The sequence below is a fragment of the Gopherus evgoodei genome, chromosome 6 (assembly GCF_007399415.2).
Source record: "Gopherus evgoodei ecotype Sinaloan lineage chromosome 6, rGopEvg1_v1.p, whole genome shotgun sequence".
NCBI classification, from domain to species: domain Eukaryota; kingdom Metazoa; phylum Chordata; order Testudines; family Testudinidae; genus Gopherus; species Gopherus evgoodei.
In genome coordinates, this window is record NC_044327.1 from 24,231,624 (window position 1) to 24,247,624 (window position 16,001).

Genomic DNA, 16,001 nt, shown 5'->3' on the forward strand with positions numbered 1-16,001 from the left:
TGATTAAAAGTATTTGGTACATCTCCTTTACTGCCATTAGGTCAGAAATATACCATCACTATGAATATAGAATAAAACTGTTCAAATCTTCTGACATACTAAGTTTTCAAATATTACTCCTGGGGGAATTCTGCACCAAAAAATTAAAATTCTGCATACAATATTTTAAAATTTTGCAAAATTCTGCAAATGTTATTTGTCAAAACAACACTATATAATCATGCCAGTTTCAATTATTTGGGTAATTGATTTCAAAATACCTGTAACAATACAGACACACAAAAATTCCCCCAGGAGTAGAGAATTAAATAAACTCCACATGACAAACCAGTTCCTGCTTCTCTGCCCCCTCCCCCCCCCAGAGCCCAGCCAGGGGGTCAGACACTCACATCCCTCTTCTCCCCTTGCCCCCGGCCCGAGCCTAGCCACTCAGACCGCCTCTACCCCAGAGGCCAGCTGCAACCACCATCCCCCAGCCCAGATACTCACATTCCCTACCCTCCTAGAGCCCAGGATCTAGAGTGAGAAACAGCCTGATGCTGGGTCCCAGGCTTGCACAGAATTTCCTGCACACCACCACATCCTTCTTTCAGGGTGTGCTGGGAGCCCTCCAATTCCCTTCCCCACCCCCGACCTTGTCTTCTATTTGCAATCTGGGCTCTGCCAGATCTAGGAGCCCTTAGTGGCAGCTAGCAGCACTTCAGCCCATTTCTGTTGTGGAAAAAGGAAATTCTGTCCATACAACATTGATTTCCACAAAATTCTGTATTGCACAGTAGTGCAGAATTCCCCCAGGAGTAATGAAATATGAAAATAAGAAGTGTGCTAATTTGGTAAACACACACAAACGATGGACACAAACATCTATGGAAACCAAGCTGGTACGAACACATGCATACCACAAAAGGACAAAAAATATATTGCTTAGCTTGGTTCAGACCAGAGCAAGAAGGGTTTGCAAAACCCTACCAAAAAAAAAAATTGGATACAAGTGACTAAAAATAGATGTTTAGTATTGAAGTGCTTGTGATGAATGTTCTTAATGTTTCCTCTGAATACTGTGTGGGTGCCTCAGTTTCTGGCTGACACTCTGTCTCCTGGCAACTAATGGCCGGGCCCTTCCCCCTGCAAGGGGATGCTAAAGGTGTGGGAGAACAAAGAGGTCAGGTGACCTCCTGGCCTAGGAAAGAACTCAGCAGAGAAGGAGGGGCTGGAGGGGGTTTCATTTGGGAGCTGGCTAGGGATGCAAAGTGAGAGCAGACGGGGTTGTCTGGCTCGCTGGGCCCCCAAAATGGACCCGGCTAAGGGATCCTGTTCTCTGTACCTACAAGCTCCGTTTTAAACCGTGTTCCTGTCATTTAATAAACCTCTGTTTTACTAGCTGGCTAAGAGTCATGTCTGACAGCAAAGTGGGGGTGTAGGACCCTCTGGCTTCCCCAGGACCACACCTGGGCAAACTTGCTGTGGAAAGTGCATGGAGGGGCATATGCTGAATGCTCTAAGGTCAGACCCAGGAAGGTGAACCCATGTAAGCTTCTTGCCCTGAAAACAGTCTGCTCCAAGGGAAAGGAGGCTCCCCAAAGTCCTGACTGGTTTGTGGGGAGCAGTTCCAAAGCATTGCCCGGGAACTCTGTGACAGTGCTATCTCAGGATGAACACTGGAATATAAGTAAATGGATGCTATAAGGTGAGAGTCTTCAGTACAACCTTCTCAGAGTACTAAAGAGGGAAGGGAGGGGGCAGGAAACGTGTCAAATCTCTATAAGAACTGAAAATCTGCTGTGGGAATAAACTTCACAAACCTGTTGAATACTGGATGTGTCAAGAATTTGGAAGTCCTCTTAAATGAACTACTCAGAATGCCCCTTGTTTCTTCTCCCATACTCTCAGCAACCAACTCCTTTGACAAGCAGGTAAATATGAAGTGATTAAATAAGACATCTTCACAGAAAAATTATTAAATTACTTCTCTCAACAAGTTACACAGTTATCGGAGTTAGCTGAAGTACACTGCCATCTTATTACCAACACTGACAGGTTTTTATCAACGTATACACCTGTAATGCATCCATAACACTTCTGACATTAAGAAAAAGTTTAACAGAAACCTCACTAATTCACACTAGAGGAGCACTATTGCTAATTACCAAGTATTGTGGGTGGAGTCAGTGTGACATACTTCCTGAAGGCCACTGAGGGAGCACTGCCAAACCCGAGGTTCCAATCCCAAAAATAAATAGTGCCCTGAATCACAAGATGTCTAGGTTAAACAAGGGGATTAAGTGGCATACTCCCAGAGCATGGCATTACTCGGTAACCCTCATCCTTATCTCTTCTGCAAAAGAGAAATCTGAAATTACCATTTAATTGTGCACTGACAATGTGTTCAATCCTGTACAACATACAAAATACAGACAGTCCCTGCACCAGAGCTCACTATCTAAGCCAAACTAGCAGAGTCCACAGGAGGAATGAGGGAGCCCAGAGAACTGAGCGACTAGGATTTTTTAATAATATTCTTGACTCGAATATAGTTTAACACATTTTTGTAGCTCACTGAAGTACAGATTTTATGTGCAGTAACACTTCTAAATATTTCTAGATTATCTATATTGTACTTACAGATGAAGATTCACACCCAAAAATCCACAACAAGTCATCCAGGTCTCTCTCAGTTACAGTTTCATCAAGTGACACTCCAATCTATGGGGGGGAAGGAAGGGGGAGAGTAGCAGCAGTTACTCATAGTTACCAAAACCAGGGATTACATTACATGTGTTGTGTTTTTGCACATCACAATATATGATCTTCATTCCATTTTATGTACCTGAACCATTAATATTTCATTTACAAATAATTATATTGCAGTTTTAGGAACTGAAGTTATATTCATATTATTTCTTGATTATATTCTTTTTTCTTCCTAAACCATGCCAGGTTCACTTTACAGTTTCAGGGTTTGAGATTGCTACCCTGAATTTAAAAATAATTGGATTACATATTTAATTATATTATGGCTATGCAGTTCTTACGCATTTTATATGCCACAAAGGGGACATGGCTTCATTAGGCTCTGTGTTCCTACTGAGCATGTTGAATGATTTGCAATCAGCTTCTGTTTATAGTTATCTTTAAATATGGCTACAACAAACACAGCTGAAGTATGGAACTTATTTATGTAGTACAGGTTTTAAAGGTCTCTCCATGAAGTCCTCAATGAGTACAGCAAGTTCCCACCAGTGGTGGGGGGGAAAAAAAAAAAAAAAAAACAGTATTAGAAAACATGAAGAAAAAAACACAGCAATTTTGGAAAATTCATTAATATTCAGTATGCTGCCAAGCAATTCCATGTTTCTATATCCCATTTTAAAGTATTTTACGGAAAAAATTGTGGAATAACATATCTGAACTTGCTAGAAAGACTTCTTTAAAAAAAGCTTTTTTCCTTTCTTCATAGCCACCATACTACTTAATGACCGAAAACTCTCACTGCACAAAAACCATGCTGTAAGATTTGTGAAAGGTTCTGTGACTTACTGTGCCATCACTATAAATCCGAAAGTTTATCTGCCGCTGACCTGCCCTGTCAAAGACCTCTTTGACTGCACATCCACACTGGATCTTCAAGGTATCAAAGAACAGGTCATGCTGCAATGTGTGACCTGCTCGCTTAAGACCTAAGGAAATAAGTTAATTCCATCTATTCCATGCTTCATTGGTTCCTTCTCCCCACCCTCTGCATCTGCCTCTTACGTAAGTACTATTTTAACAAGAAGCATTACACTGAATGCATGGGACACTAAAATCTAGCAGTATTTCTACCAAAGTGTAATTCTGCATGTAATACTTTATGTCTGAGCTTTCTTTATAATGTACATAGATGCTAAGAGAACTTGCACTGAATAAGACATTATTAAATTCAATATAACAGAGATAGATCTTTGTATTTTCTCCCCCACTGTCAATATTTAAAAAAAAAAATGCAGACAAATCATTACACAAATATAAAGATGCAAGTATTCCTGGAGTTTGGCTTGGAACAGGAGAATTCCAAAAGCTTAGACCTTCCCTGTGATCGCACAAGTCTTAAGAGTAGGGACGGGCTGCAAGTACAGAGGATTTTACATTGTTGCTCTAGCACCAGCACAGCTCTGTGTGTATTAGCAGCGGTAGCAGCATTAGTGTAAGCTAGCGGTCATCATTTTTACCACAGGATTATCTAAATTTCATCAGAACAGCTCTAGAGCACATGGCCGTAAGAACATTAATGGGCAGCCTACCATAGTACTCCTACTGGTCCAGCACAGGTGAAGCTGTCCCATATAGAAGAGCAGCAGAAACGATGTACAACCTATTGATCGCTAGTAAGAGCTAGCATTCACTTTGAGATCACAAGTGTCTACAGAGAGCAAGAATAGTCAAGCAGAACCTTGTTGGGAGAGAGTGAGCTGAGCCCTCCAGCATTTTATAGACAGCTGGCCCATCAAGGGCAATTTGACAACTGTGGTCAACTCATAGGGTGCATTGCTCTTACTACAAGTTGAAATCTGCCAACACCAGTTACAGAAGGGTCAGTTATGACCTCCTAAATGCCTACATCAATAGCAATAGTTGCACCAGACATATACGGCCAATATAACCAGCCAGCTGTGCAGCAGTTATCTCCTAAATGCAGACAGACATCCTACAGAAAACAGAACTGCAGATTTTTGAATGAGATTCAAATATTTCAATATCTTTTTCATTTGAACAATCAAGAAGTTTCCTGTTCTTAATAATCAGAGTACAAGTCATGTTCATAATGCAGTCAGCCAATACGTTTTGGGATTTCAGTGTTTATAGCAGTGCGGTGTTCTACATAAATTAGATTAAATTGAACAGCCTTCACTTCAGCTAATCTAATCTATTTAATCTGTAAATTTAAACTATATTTTAGTGACTTCTGAGTCTTCTCATCCAGTATAGATTAATAGAATGGGCAGGTAATAGTAGGAAAGCATAAGCCTTTCAAAAAGTTCTACAGATTTTGAAGAAGTTCCGCAGATATTGCCAAAACTCCCTATAGATTTCTATTTGAGAGACAGCATGGTATAGTTATTAAAGCACAATATGGCTAGTTGGGAGACCAGGATTTGAGTCTTGGCTCTATTAATGGCTAGCAAGTCAAACCTCTGTTCCTCAGTTTCCCAATCTAAAACCAAAATGATAATACTTGCATATGTATATCATAGTGGTACTGTTGGGATTAGTTAATACCTTTATATACAAAACATTAAATATTATTATACTGACTCTGGTGGCGTACACTCGGTGCAGAAATTTTGGATTTCTTCTGCCACTTAAAACCATCAGTGGGCAAAAAAATAGAAGGTCAGTGTCTTTAAAAGGTGTGAAGATGTAAGATCTACCCCTTTAATTGCTAAATACTCACCTTCAGCTAAGATTAAAGTGGCATTGTGCACCCTTCTTGCAATGTGCTTTAATCCATTCGAACCATGATAGACTCCATACATGGCAGCCATGTTAGCCAGAAGAGCCTAAAATGTCCAAACATATTTTAAGAACAATCACATAAGGTTGATTGCTGGCAGTTTAGTATAACCAGCTTCTTTAGTGTCCCAAGTCAACTATATATCCACAATATTAAAAAAAAAAAAAAAAAAGCTATCAATAAAAGGTAAACACTTAGTTCTACGTAATCTACAAAGTTAAGAGATAGGAAAACTACATATCTTTTTCTTGTTAAATTATGCATTTACAAAAGTTTTAAATAATAACATTGTTCATGAATTCAAGATCCTTTGGCGTTTAAGTGGTTCAATGACTAAAAAAACCTGTGAACTGTAAGCTTAATCTTTGTAGCCAGCCATATGTATAAAAGTTCTGCAGATATTGCTAAAACTCCCTGTAGATTTCTATTTGAGACACAACATGATATAGTTACTAAAGCACAATATTGGTAGTTGAGAGACCAAGATTTGAGTCTTGGCTCTATTAATGGCTAGCAAGTCAAACCTCTGTTCCTCAGTTTCCCAATGTAAAACCAAAATGATAATACTTGCATATGTACATCATAGTGGTACTGCTGAATTTAGTTAATACCTTTATATACAAAACACTAAATATTATTATAATGACCCCAGTGGCGTACACTCAGTGCAGGTAAATAGTGTTGTTATAGCCCTGTCAGTGCCAGCACATCAGAGAGAGATAAGGTGTGCGAAGTAATATCTTTTATTGGACCAAGTTCTGTTGGAGAGAAACTTTGGAGCTTATCTCTCTCTCCAACAGATGTGCGTCCAATAAAAAATATATATAAAAATTACCTCATCCACCTTGTCTCTCTAATATATACATAAAGACATAGGTATTAGAAGGCTGTAATGCATGGACCTATAAGGCCTCTGGCCTGTATGACAAGTAGGTTAGTATAACCAAGTCCTAGCTTGACATGAATGTTTGGGAATAAGTCACAAGATAAGTATGCCTGAAATCAAAAGTGTTGGATGCTGGGAAAAAGCATAGTATGGGACCACAAGAACATACTTTTGGAATTTTAGGGTAAAGTTCAAAAGATGCTGAGCTTAACTGAATACATGCACGAACCACAGATATACCAGGGCAACTAACTGAAATAAATGCTTATGAGTCTAATGTAAATGACAAATTGACTTATCAAAATTAGGGACCCCAAAATTACTGAAGTGTGGAAGCAGGGCTGTCCTTAGGCATATGCAGCTGCGTAAGGCACCATGAAATTTGGGGCACCAAACTGCCCCAAATTTCATGGTGCCTAGGCCGTGCTGCAGGGCTGGTGCTGCCGCCTATATCTCCTGGCTGGCCCACCCGCAGGCTAAGCCCACTGCAAGAGGAAGGACCACTGCAAGAGGAGGTTGGGGAAAAGGATGCCACCCACACTCGCCGGTGGTGGGAAGCGGAGCAACGTGGCCCCAGCCCGCTCTGCTTCCCTTGCCCCTGCCCCAGCCCCAGCCCCAGCTGTGTCACTAGGGGTTGTTAGGGAAATGTTCCCCACCCCCTACTCACCGGCGGCAAGAAGTGGAGTGCCGTGGCTGGGAGCTGGTGGAGCGGAGCTGGCTGGGGCTGGGCTGTTCTGCTTCCTGCTGCCGCCCCCAAGCAATACGTCTGGGGCCAGGGCAAGGGAAGTGGAGCAGGCTGCTCCTGGCCCCCTGCTAATCCCCTGGGCCACTCTGAGCCTGTGGGGCTCCCAAAAGTGCCCCCCACAGCTTCTGCCACCCAGACCCTGGGGTGGGGCTGCGTAGGGCACCCAAATGGCTAGGGATGGCCCTGTGTGGAAGTACATATAAGGAAAAAAGAGGCTAAAACCATTACAAAATACGTATAGGGAATGTGGGCATTAGTGTAACTCCTTTTAAAAGATGATACACACCCTGTGGAAAGTGGGATACATGGTCATCAGGTACGTGTATTCCAATATGTGGATCACATCACCTATTTCAGGGTTCCTCATAAGGTATGATGTGAGTAATGCAAGTCCTGGACATTCTGTATTGGCTCTGTCTCCTTTGCTACATTACAGTATTTGTGATGGTTTGTTTCATTAATAAAGTTTATTACATTACCAATCAGAGAACACACAGTGGATTGTTTCTCATGTGCTCATTGAGGCCCTCATTCTAATGTCAATCTCACCACTGTAGTTGATCTGGAGGCAGAACCATCTCAGATCACTAGATGGTAGATAAAATTAAATATCCCGTTATACATCACACATCTTTCAATAGTCTCTGTATCCTGGGCGGAATGCTTGAGTTTCTGGTTTGAATCTCACAAAACCCTAAATATAACTTTCAACAGAATAACTGTTTAAGGTCTGCACTCAAGAGAATTAACTGCTTTCTACCATAACATCTCTCATGAGTGCTAAAGATCTAAAACTCTCTATCTAGTATTAATCTAAAGAGAGAAATTGTGGCAAAACACATTAAGAGGATGAATACAGGCTGCATAGGGACCAAAAGTTTTTTGAATACATCTAATTATAAAGATGTTTGTCATAATCACAGCTGCAAAAAGTACCAAAAAAAATTCTCAAAATCTCATGCAAAAAAAAGTTATTACTTTATTCCTGGGCCCTTCTCAACCTAGACATTTCATTTATCATTATTCCATTTTGATTTGAAAATAGCTATTTTATAATAGTAAGAATTTAATAGCTATTTGCACATCACAAACCTATAAAGTTCACATTTTCACTGTTTAAATTCTGAAATTATTTCTGCACAAATACAAAGCGGAATTCTTCATTCTGGAGTGGTAAAATTCTACATCTCCAAAAGTAGAGCATCCAGTTTATAGGAACTCAGTACTACTCAGTGGAGTTCCCCCTCCATGACAAGTGGCTGCAACACACACACACAGATTTTTGACACAGAGGTCACCTGTGCTGTACAGATGTTGCTGGTCGCCTTGTCCCTTCTAATATGCTGCTCTCGAGTTTGCAATGCAAGACGATATACTTCCTTTCCATTTGCATCTCTGGACCATAAAAGAAAGTATTTCTTTTGTTAGTTTACGTTGATACAGGCTCTGCATTAACTGAACTGCTATGCTTAGTTTGCTAAGTTAAAGCTAACTGGTGGAATTCTTTTAGGGTGAAGAACTCCAACAGATAACCATTCTGAGTAAAGTAAAAAGTGACCCAAACCTTAGCCTATCCCTGAACAGATGTTCATGTTCAGAAAACAAACACACACACACACACACACTCTCTCTTTCTCTCTCTCAAGATAACAATAAAGGGAACCAGACCTGTCCACTTCCTTCTCACTATCCCTCAAATGACAGATACCCTGGATTGGGAGACTTTTTTGAGCAATACTCAGTAGAAGGTTCTGAAAGATCCAAAACGACTATATTTATCCAAATCACATCTGTCAAGTGCCCCTGCCTTTAGGGGAAGAAATGTTCATAAACTTGCTAGTGGTAAGTACAAAACCTATTAATTTCAGAAGTTATATTGTTTCAGAAGCATGTGTAGGTTTTTTGTTCCAATATGTACAATTTTTTAACTGACAGTTAGTTATAGAGTATTCTGTTAAGCATGTTCTTAATATTCCGAAACACTACTATACTGGGTATAAAACAGGCATTTTCTTCAGTGTTTTCCCTCCTCTTTCCCTCCCCCATCATTAAGAGTTTCCCCACCTTCACTGCATTATTTAGTTCAAGTTTCCTTCACTTAAATTTCTTGATACCTCAACAGGTTTTCTGAATTTTCTGTCTGCTTCCTGAAGTTTATGGTAGTGAGGAGTGAATCTCAGTAAGGGTTCAGATAAACATTTGAAAGTCTGGTAAACTAGAACAGTCAAGTAAGTGAAATACTGCTAATTCAGATGGCCTGCATGTCCCACAAAGGGAGATGTCCGTTCAGTGAGGGACCTCAGACTCTCATGAGGATGGCTCTCCTCGCCACCAATTTTTTTTTTTTAATCAAAATTTATTGAGCTTTTAAACTATTGCCCACAGGCCCCACTTCTTTAATAGAAATGAACTTAGATACTTCTAGTTCTTAATTCTCTCAGTGGAGAATTTCATTCTCTCAAGTTTTTTCTGTAAACAATGTTTTACTTTACCCAACAAATTTATTATAATCATGGGGAAAATTTCAACCATGCTTCATTCTCCTAATTTATGAGAAGGATAGTGGAATAGTTAGGACACTGGAGTGGGGGATCCAGGTTTAGGTCTGCTATAGAGCTGTGTGACCTATTGGGATCCAGGAAGTGTGACCTTGGGCATGTCACTTAGTCTGTGTTACAGCTCACGATATATAAAATGAAGATAATTGTATTTCCTCTACCTGAAAGAGCTGTTGTGAGGATAAGTTTATTAAAGATTATGAGGTGCTTAGATACTATGATTTGGGGGGCCATATCAGACATTTCCAGCTGAGAAATTAAAGAAATGCCCCAACCTTACCTTGTAACTCCAACCATTCTCCCAGGCATCATTCTCACCAGGTTTTCTTTGACAGCAAAGAAGGCAGCATGTGGTCCCCCATAACAGAGTGGTACCCCAAACCTCTGGGAGCTACCCAGAGCAACATCCACCCCAAACTCTCCTGGAGGCCTCAAAATACACAGAGCCAAGAGGTCAGTAGCACAGCAGACAAGAGTCTGAAAACATAAGAGCATACAGTTGTTAGCCTCTTCTCTGAAAAGCACACACATAGTATCAAATTTGGGGCATCAAGATTCTACTTCAGACTGTTTTATAGCATTCATGTGAAACTGAAGCCTAAAAGTAGTCTTGGCTCTGTACATCATCTATAAAGAAAATTAACTCAGCTACAACTGTAGGCATTGTAAACGTTAGATCTAGTCCCGTGTGGTCCCCCCTCCTTCCCCTGGACAACAGTGATAGTACTGAATCTTACCCCATTTTGGTGGGCTCTTTCAACCAGTTCAGTGAAATCTTCCACCTTCCCCTGGGTATCTGGGTACTGAAATAGCACTCCACTGACATCTTTACCACTGAAATCCATCTCATGGGGCAATTTCAGCTCAATGGCAACACAACTGTAACTGCAAAGCAAGAGATGGCACGCAAAAGTTATTGAAGCCATTTCATACTTTGGGATAACATTCAACAGATTTGACTTCTTCACTGATTTAGGGAATATTTTTCTTAAATTATAGCTGATTGAACATGCTTCCCACTGCTACACAGATAAGGAAGTGTGAGCATCTATGGTGGTGAAAGTTACTGTGCCACAAAAATAGCATGTGATCATGAAAGTAAAGATCATCATACTGCATATGCAGAAGGGAGCAGAATTAACTTATATTTTGCATTTCCTAACTTTGGAGGGCTTGGCTTTGCAACCTCTATTTACATTCTCTTAATATAGGATTTTTGCAAGTAACTATGAATTTATTAAGAGTTTGTTTCACTAAACCTTATTGATTTCCTTCAAAGTAATGCATCATTTGCTAGGTAAGAGAATGTTCATATGGAGTTCAATGCTCAGATGTGCACAGGTTTGTTAACAGTGCAGACAGGAGAAATATTTTCTTGTTTCTATAGGTTTACCTGCATTTTAAAATTGTGAATTAGTTCATGGCTGTTTATTTGGAAGATTAGTTACAAACAAGATTGCATGATACAAAATTACTGTATTTGCTTTACACAGACTAATGCAATATTGAAACATCAAGATGTTTAGCTGCAGCTAAACAAGGTAGAACTTTAGGTATCAGTTATGGGAAATGGATCTAATCAGTTAGTTCAGCCACTGAATTAAAGATATGTTACAAGGTTTGCATGAACTATCCTAGAGGAAATTCTCAGTAACATGACGTACTTGCAGTATAGCCAAAGTCAGTCCCCAAACTAGCTACTGCAGGTTCTCTTACATTTCCCAAAGCACACCTATTTATCAACATAATCAGTGTAGTACTTGTAATATTCAATATTTGGTCAGTATAGAATAAGAGAGGTGTGATGGTAAAATATTTCATGTGCCTGCTTGTGCTACTTATTAAGCAAGATAGAGATTAGAATTACTTTGCTCTAGTTTGGACTACTGCTATCGTTTGAGGGTGGCATCGGACATCAACATAGAACTTTCTCCTCTTGTTGTGCCTGTTTTAAAGGAAGGGAGAAAAGGTTAAGTGGATCAGGGTACAAACTAAAATCCAAGAACAGAACAGTTGCTTCTCTCACTCACGTACATGTTTTTATTATAATACATATTTCACATTGAAAATGTTCAGAGAAATCTAATTCATAAATGCAAAGTATTGTATACAGTTAATTTTGTGTTTTGTGGAAAATACCAGACTAGCACTGCAGAATACTGATTCACTGTGAGGTACAGTGTCATTTTTAGTCCACTGAACCATTCAGTTCCACATAAGCAAATAAAGCAAAACACTTCACAATTCTTTCTTGAGTCTAAGTTAGCCATCCATTTGCATATGTTACCTGTGACATAGTTGCATAGCCTCTGCTGCAGCAGTCCCCTCATCCAGTAAAGATGCATTGGCCACATCCATTCCTGTGATGTCACACACCATAGTCTGGTAATTTAACAGGCTCTCCAGTCTACCCTGGGAAACCTCAGGTTGGTAAGGGGTATACTGGGTAACCCTGTTAGATAAACACATTTTATATATCAGGTCCTTAGCACTTCTTTGCAAATGGGTTTAAACATAAGTATTTCTCTCCCTTTCCCCCTCCCCGCCCTCCACTATTTTACATGAATATAAACAGGGAAATCTGTTCAAAAGCACACTAATGTGTTTTAGTTGTTCCATGCTCTTAATACCCTCCTGGAAGTTAAGAACATTTATCCCGCCAATATGCATTTGGTTCTTTACTTGGAAAATAGTTTTTTTTTCTCATTGTGAACAGAATTTAAGTTAAAATTTACTATTTTTGAGATCATGAAATTATTAGAATATTTATCTGTAACTACAGAGGCACAGGAGCTAACACTTCTGGTTGGGTCAACAGAACTCAATTCTCAGCAACTGACGGATGGAGAAAGTCTATCAGGTCATAAAATATTTAGATCTAATACAAGTTCAACATTTTGGTGTTGTGCTTTTAACAAGTCTGTTTTTAGAAATCTCATGTTTGCAGCCAATGCATTATTGAAATTGTCAAGACATTTAAAAATCTAAACCTAAAATACTTTGTCTGACTACATAACTTTATAGCAAACAAACTTTACTATCTCCTTAATGGCTACTCCAAAGCTATAGTGGTTCAGAATACTGGGGTGCTATGAAGAAGTTGGTTCTGTAATAAACTGCTCGTTGAGGCAGTTGGGATCCATCTCATTCAGTTTCACATCAAGGAATTTACCAGTTCACTGGCAATTGTCTGTTTTCCTTTTTAATGGGAGAAATCCGACTCAAAAAAAACCTCTAGTGTTTAATGCAAAATAAGGGTTGAAAGTTTAACTAGAGTTAAGTCTACAAGCTCAGCCTTAATGGTAAACCCTTAAAATATAGTCTCTTGGAAATCAAAATTTGTCAAGTACAATAAATTATGATGGGGGAGAAAAACAACTGACTGGAATCTCATATAGCCTTACATAAAGCAAGTTAAATCATAGTATGTAACCTTCAGAACTGGTTTGATCTTGAAGTCTCAATGAGATCCACAAATAAATCAAGTCTGGGTAGGGGGAAATCAATTCAGTGGTTCTAATAGTATTTATGTTTGAAGTTGTACAATCCAGGATTTGAGATACTCCAGAGTTCACACTGCAAAAGAAATATGCACCAAGAGAAAGATTAAGATTCTTCCCTGAACAAAGGTGCAACGCTGCTGAGGACTCTGACCGCAGAGCACCAAAAATATACCACACAATGCACCAGAAAAAGAATTGTAATTCTGGAAAAAGTCTATATTGCTAAACTAGGTTTCCCTTCTTCAGGAACTCAAAAAGGAGTTAAACAGATTCCCAATTTAAAAACATTTTCAGAGTATTTATCAAAACTGAATTCTGATGGAAACTTAGTTTAAAGCAACCATGAGGAAAAAATTGGGGTTGGGAAAGGGGGATATTAAGCAGTTGTTTGGTTTTCCTAATAGCCTGAATGAGATGGAGGGGCGGGAAAGTTCTAGATACCACTGTCTGCCCCTCACAGTAAGCTAGAGTTTCATGGACAGGAAAAACACTATACAAAAGAAACCACGGTTATATTGAAAAGTAACCACTCTCTCTTATTTCCATAGGATACTTCAATGTATTAAAAATAGAGAGAAAAGGGAAGAGATCAAAGTTACAATGAAAGGTTCAGAATATGCAGCTCTAAACAGATGTCAAGGAAGCTGAAGGTATTTTTCAGTATACCAACACACAACAGAAAGCAAATAGTTTCAAGAAAACAGTTAAACATTTTTCCATTTAGAATGATATCTGGTGGTGGTTTTCATGTTACAGACATTTGCTCTGTTGTACATACAACCTGTATTGTTGTGTCTCAGTAAGGATTTTTTTATCTTAGGGCTTCCCAATTCTGCTCCCTGCTGGTATGCCTTACAATATGCATGTGACAGACAGTACAGACAGTACTGCAGAACTGGACATAATCACTATACAGCTTAGCGATATCCATGTTATGACTTTGAATTGCAAAAATATTTACAACAAAACATTTTTAATCCGTTCTGTTAAGGAGACACAGTTTATACACACCACAAGTCAAGGAAGTGTGTACCTCCATGTTAGTACATAAGTTCAACGGTTCTCTTGTATGTAGTATAAACGCTTATTCTACGCTAAAACACAAAGAGGCTTGTTTTAACAAAGTTCATTTTGAAAGCTAGTTCACCTTAGAATATGGCCACAGATACTGCCAAAATCCTGGACTTTAACAATTCTAACTTCAAATCATTAGTTCAAATAAAGTGGCACTTTTTTTTTTTTTTTTTTAAAAAGGGAATCAAATTTCTAGGAATTTCTCTGAAATCTGTTTTGTATTAGCAAGGCAAATATTTGAAGTTTTTATACATAGCAGATAAAATTGGGTTCCTACTAAAGGGACTCTGCGGATATACTACTAAGCCATAATAGCAACAACAATAAATCAAATTAAAAGGAATGATTAGCATAATAGCAAGGAACACAAACAGCCTCTTGTGCAAATAAACTGGAGGAAAACATATGGCCATCACTCACTGTCTGTCTTTTCTGATCAAAGGGAGTTTCTAGGAGTTAACATTCCCAAACTAATTTCAGCAGTCTGGCTGTGATTTAAAGGAAGCACTCTGAGTGGCAAGGAGATTTTTTTACTTAAACAACTCAGTATGTTCTAGCGCTGTCTGGGGGCATGAGCTATGAAAGTTCAGTACTTTCCTCTTAAAGAAAAAAATACAAAGAAGTCTTAAATTGAAACTAGAAATAGTATGTGTGAGTATGGATTTTTCTCTGCTTTTCTATGCTTGGTTTTTCTGTCACTGGGCTTAGATGTATTCATCTGTATGAATATAAGCTCTAAGATGTTACTGAAAGTTCTGAAGATGCACTCTAACGATATGTTAACACAGCAAAGAAAAACCCACGGCTGGCCCATGCCAGGCAACTCGAGCTTGTGGGGCTCAGGCCGTGTGACTGTTTCATTGCTGTAGAGACTTCCAGGCTCTGGTACCCTCCCACTGCACGTTTTTCTTTGCTGTGCAGACATACCTTATGCATGCCTCGCAAGAAATAAGCTTAAAAGAACTGTGAAATAACAGTAACTATCCCTGAAGCAGGACACGCAGACAAGGGCTGAAAACATGGATTTCTTAGTCAGAGCTTGGGCAACAACCAAAAGAACTGGCTTAGAAGATAGTGGAAACCAGAATGTTTCAAAGACAGGTATATTTTATTTGTTAATGAATTAGAGTCCTTATTAGAATTCTGAAAATAATTTTTATTTTGGTTCTACTTTGCCTCAAACTAGATCTCTGCTGGGAAGTATTGATGAAATGGCAGATCCCACAAAGACACAGAAAACTAGAAAGTGTTCAGTACTTTTAGAAAATATAGTATTTCTGAAAGATTTTTAAATAGTTTTATGTATATACTTATGAATGTTGTTTACAAGGTCTAAGAACTTACCTAGAGTTTTTATTTAGTGCTACTGTATTTTGTTTCCAAATAGTTAGAGAAACAGCATCTCTATGATCTCGAGCAGCGCCGTAACAAGGGCAAGCCGAGTGAGGTACTTGCCTTGGGCGCGCAAAGCAGAGGGGCGCAGCTCTACCACCCAACCAGGGTGGAGGAGGGAAAAAAAAAAAGCCGTGATTGGGGGCAATTTAGCAGCGGATCCCTCAGTCCCTCTTGAAGGGAAGGACCTGCTGCTGAATTGCCGCGGCCACTTCATTCATTCTTCAGCAGCAATTCGGCGGCGGGTCATTTCCTTCGAGAGGGACTGAGGGACCCGCCGCTGAATTGCTGAAGAGCCTGGAGCCGGCCCTTCCCTCGGCTGCAAAAATTCTTTGTTACTGCTCTGATCTTG

At 39.4% G+C, this 16,001-nt stretch overlaps 1 protein-coding gene across 2 annotated transcripts in view; it reads right to left on the bottom strand.

Annotated features, from left to right (window-relative positions):
* The window catches only part of GLDC (glycine decarboxylase), a 69,012-nt gene that overhangs the window by 35,650 nt on the left and 17,361 nt on the right, over positions 1-16,001 (bottom strand). For both annotated transcript variants that reach the window (XM_030567535.1, XM_030567534.1), the window contains exons 4-12: positions 11,968-12,132; positions 11,548-11,625; positions 10,418-10,565; positions 9,961-10,157; positions 8,421-8,517; positions 5,432-5,537; positions 3,538-3,677; positions 2,623-2,703; positions 1,803-1,900 (exon numbers count right to left, since the gene is read on the bottom strand). In XM_030567535.1, the coding sequence (XP_030423395.1) occupies positions 1,803-1,900; positions 2,623-2,703; positions 3,538-3,677; positions 5,432-5,537; positions 8,421-8,517; positions 9,961-10,157; positions 10,418-10,565; positions 11,548-11,625; positions 11,968-12,132 (1,110 nt within the window). The remainder of the gene's footprint in view (positions 1-1,802; positions 1,901-2,622; positions 2,704-3,537; positions 3,678-5,431; positions 5,538-8,420; positions 8,518-9,960; positions 10,158-10,417; positions 10,566-11,547; positions 11,626-11,967; positions 12,133-16,001) is intronic.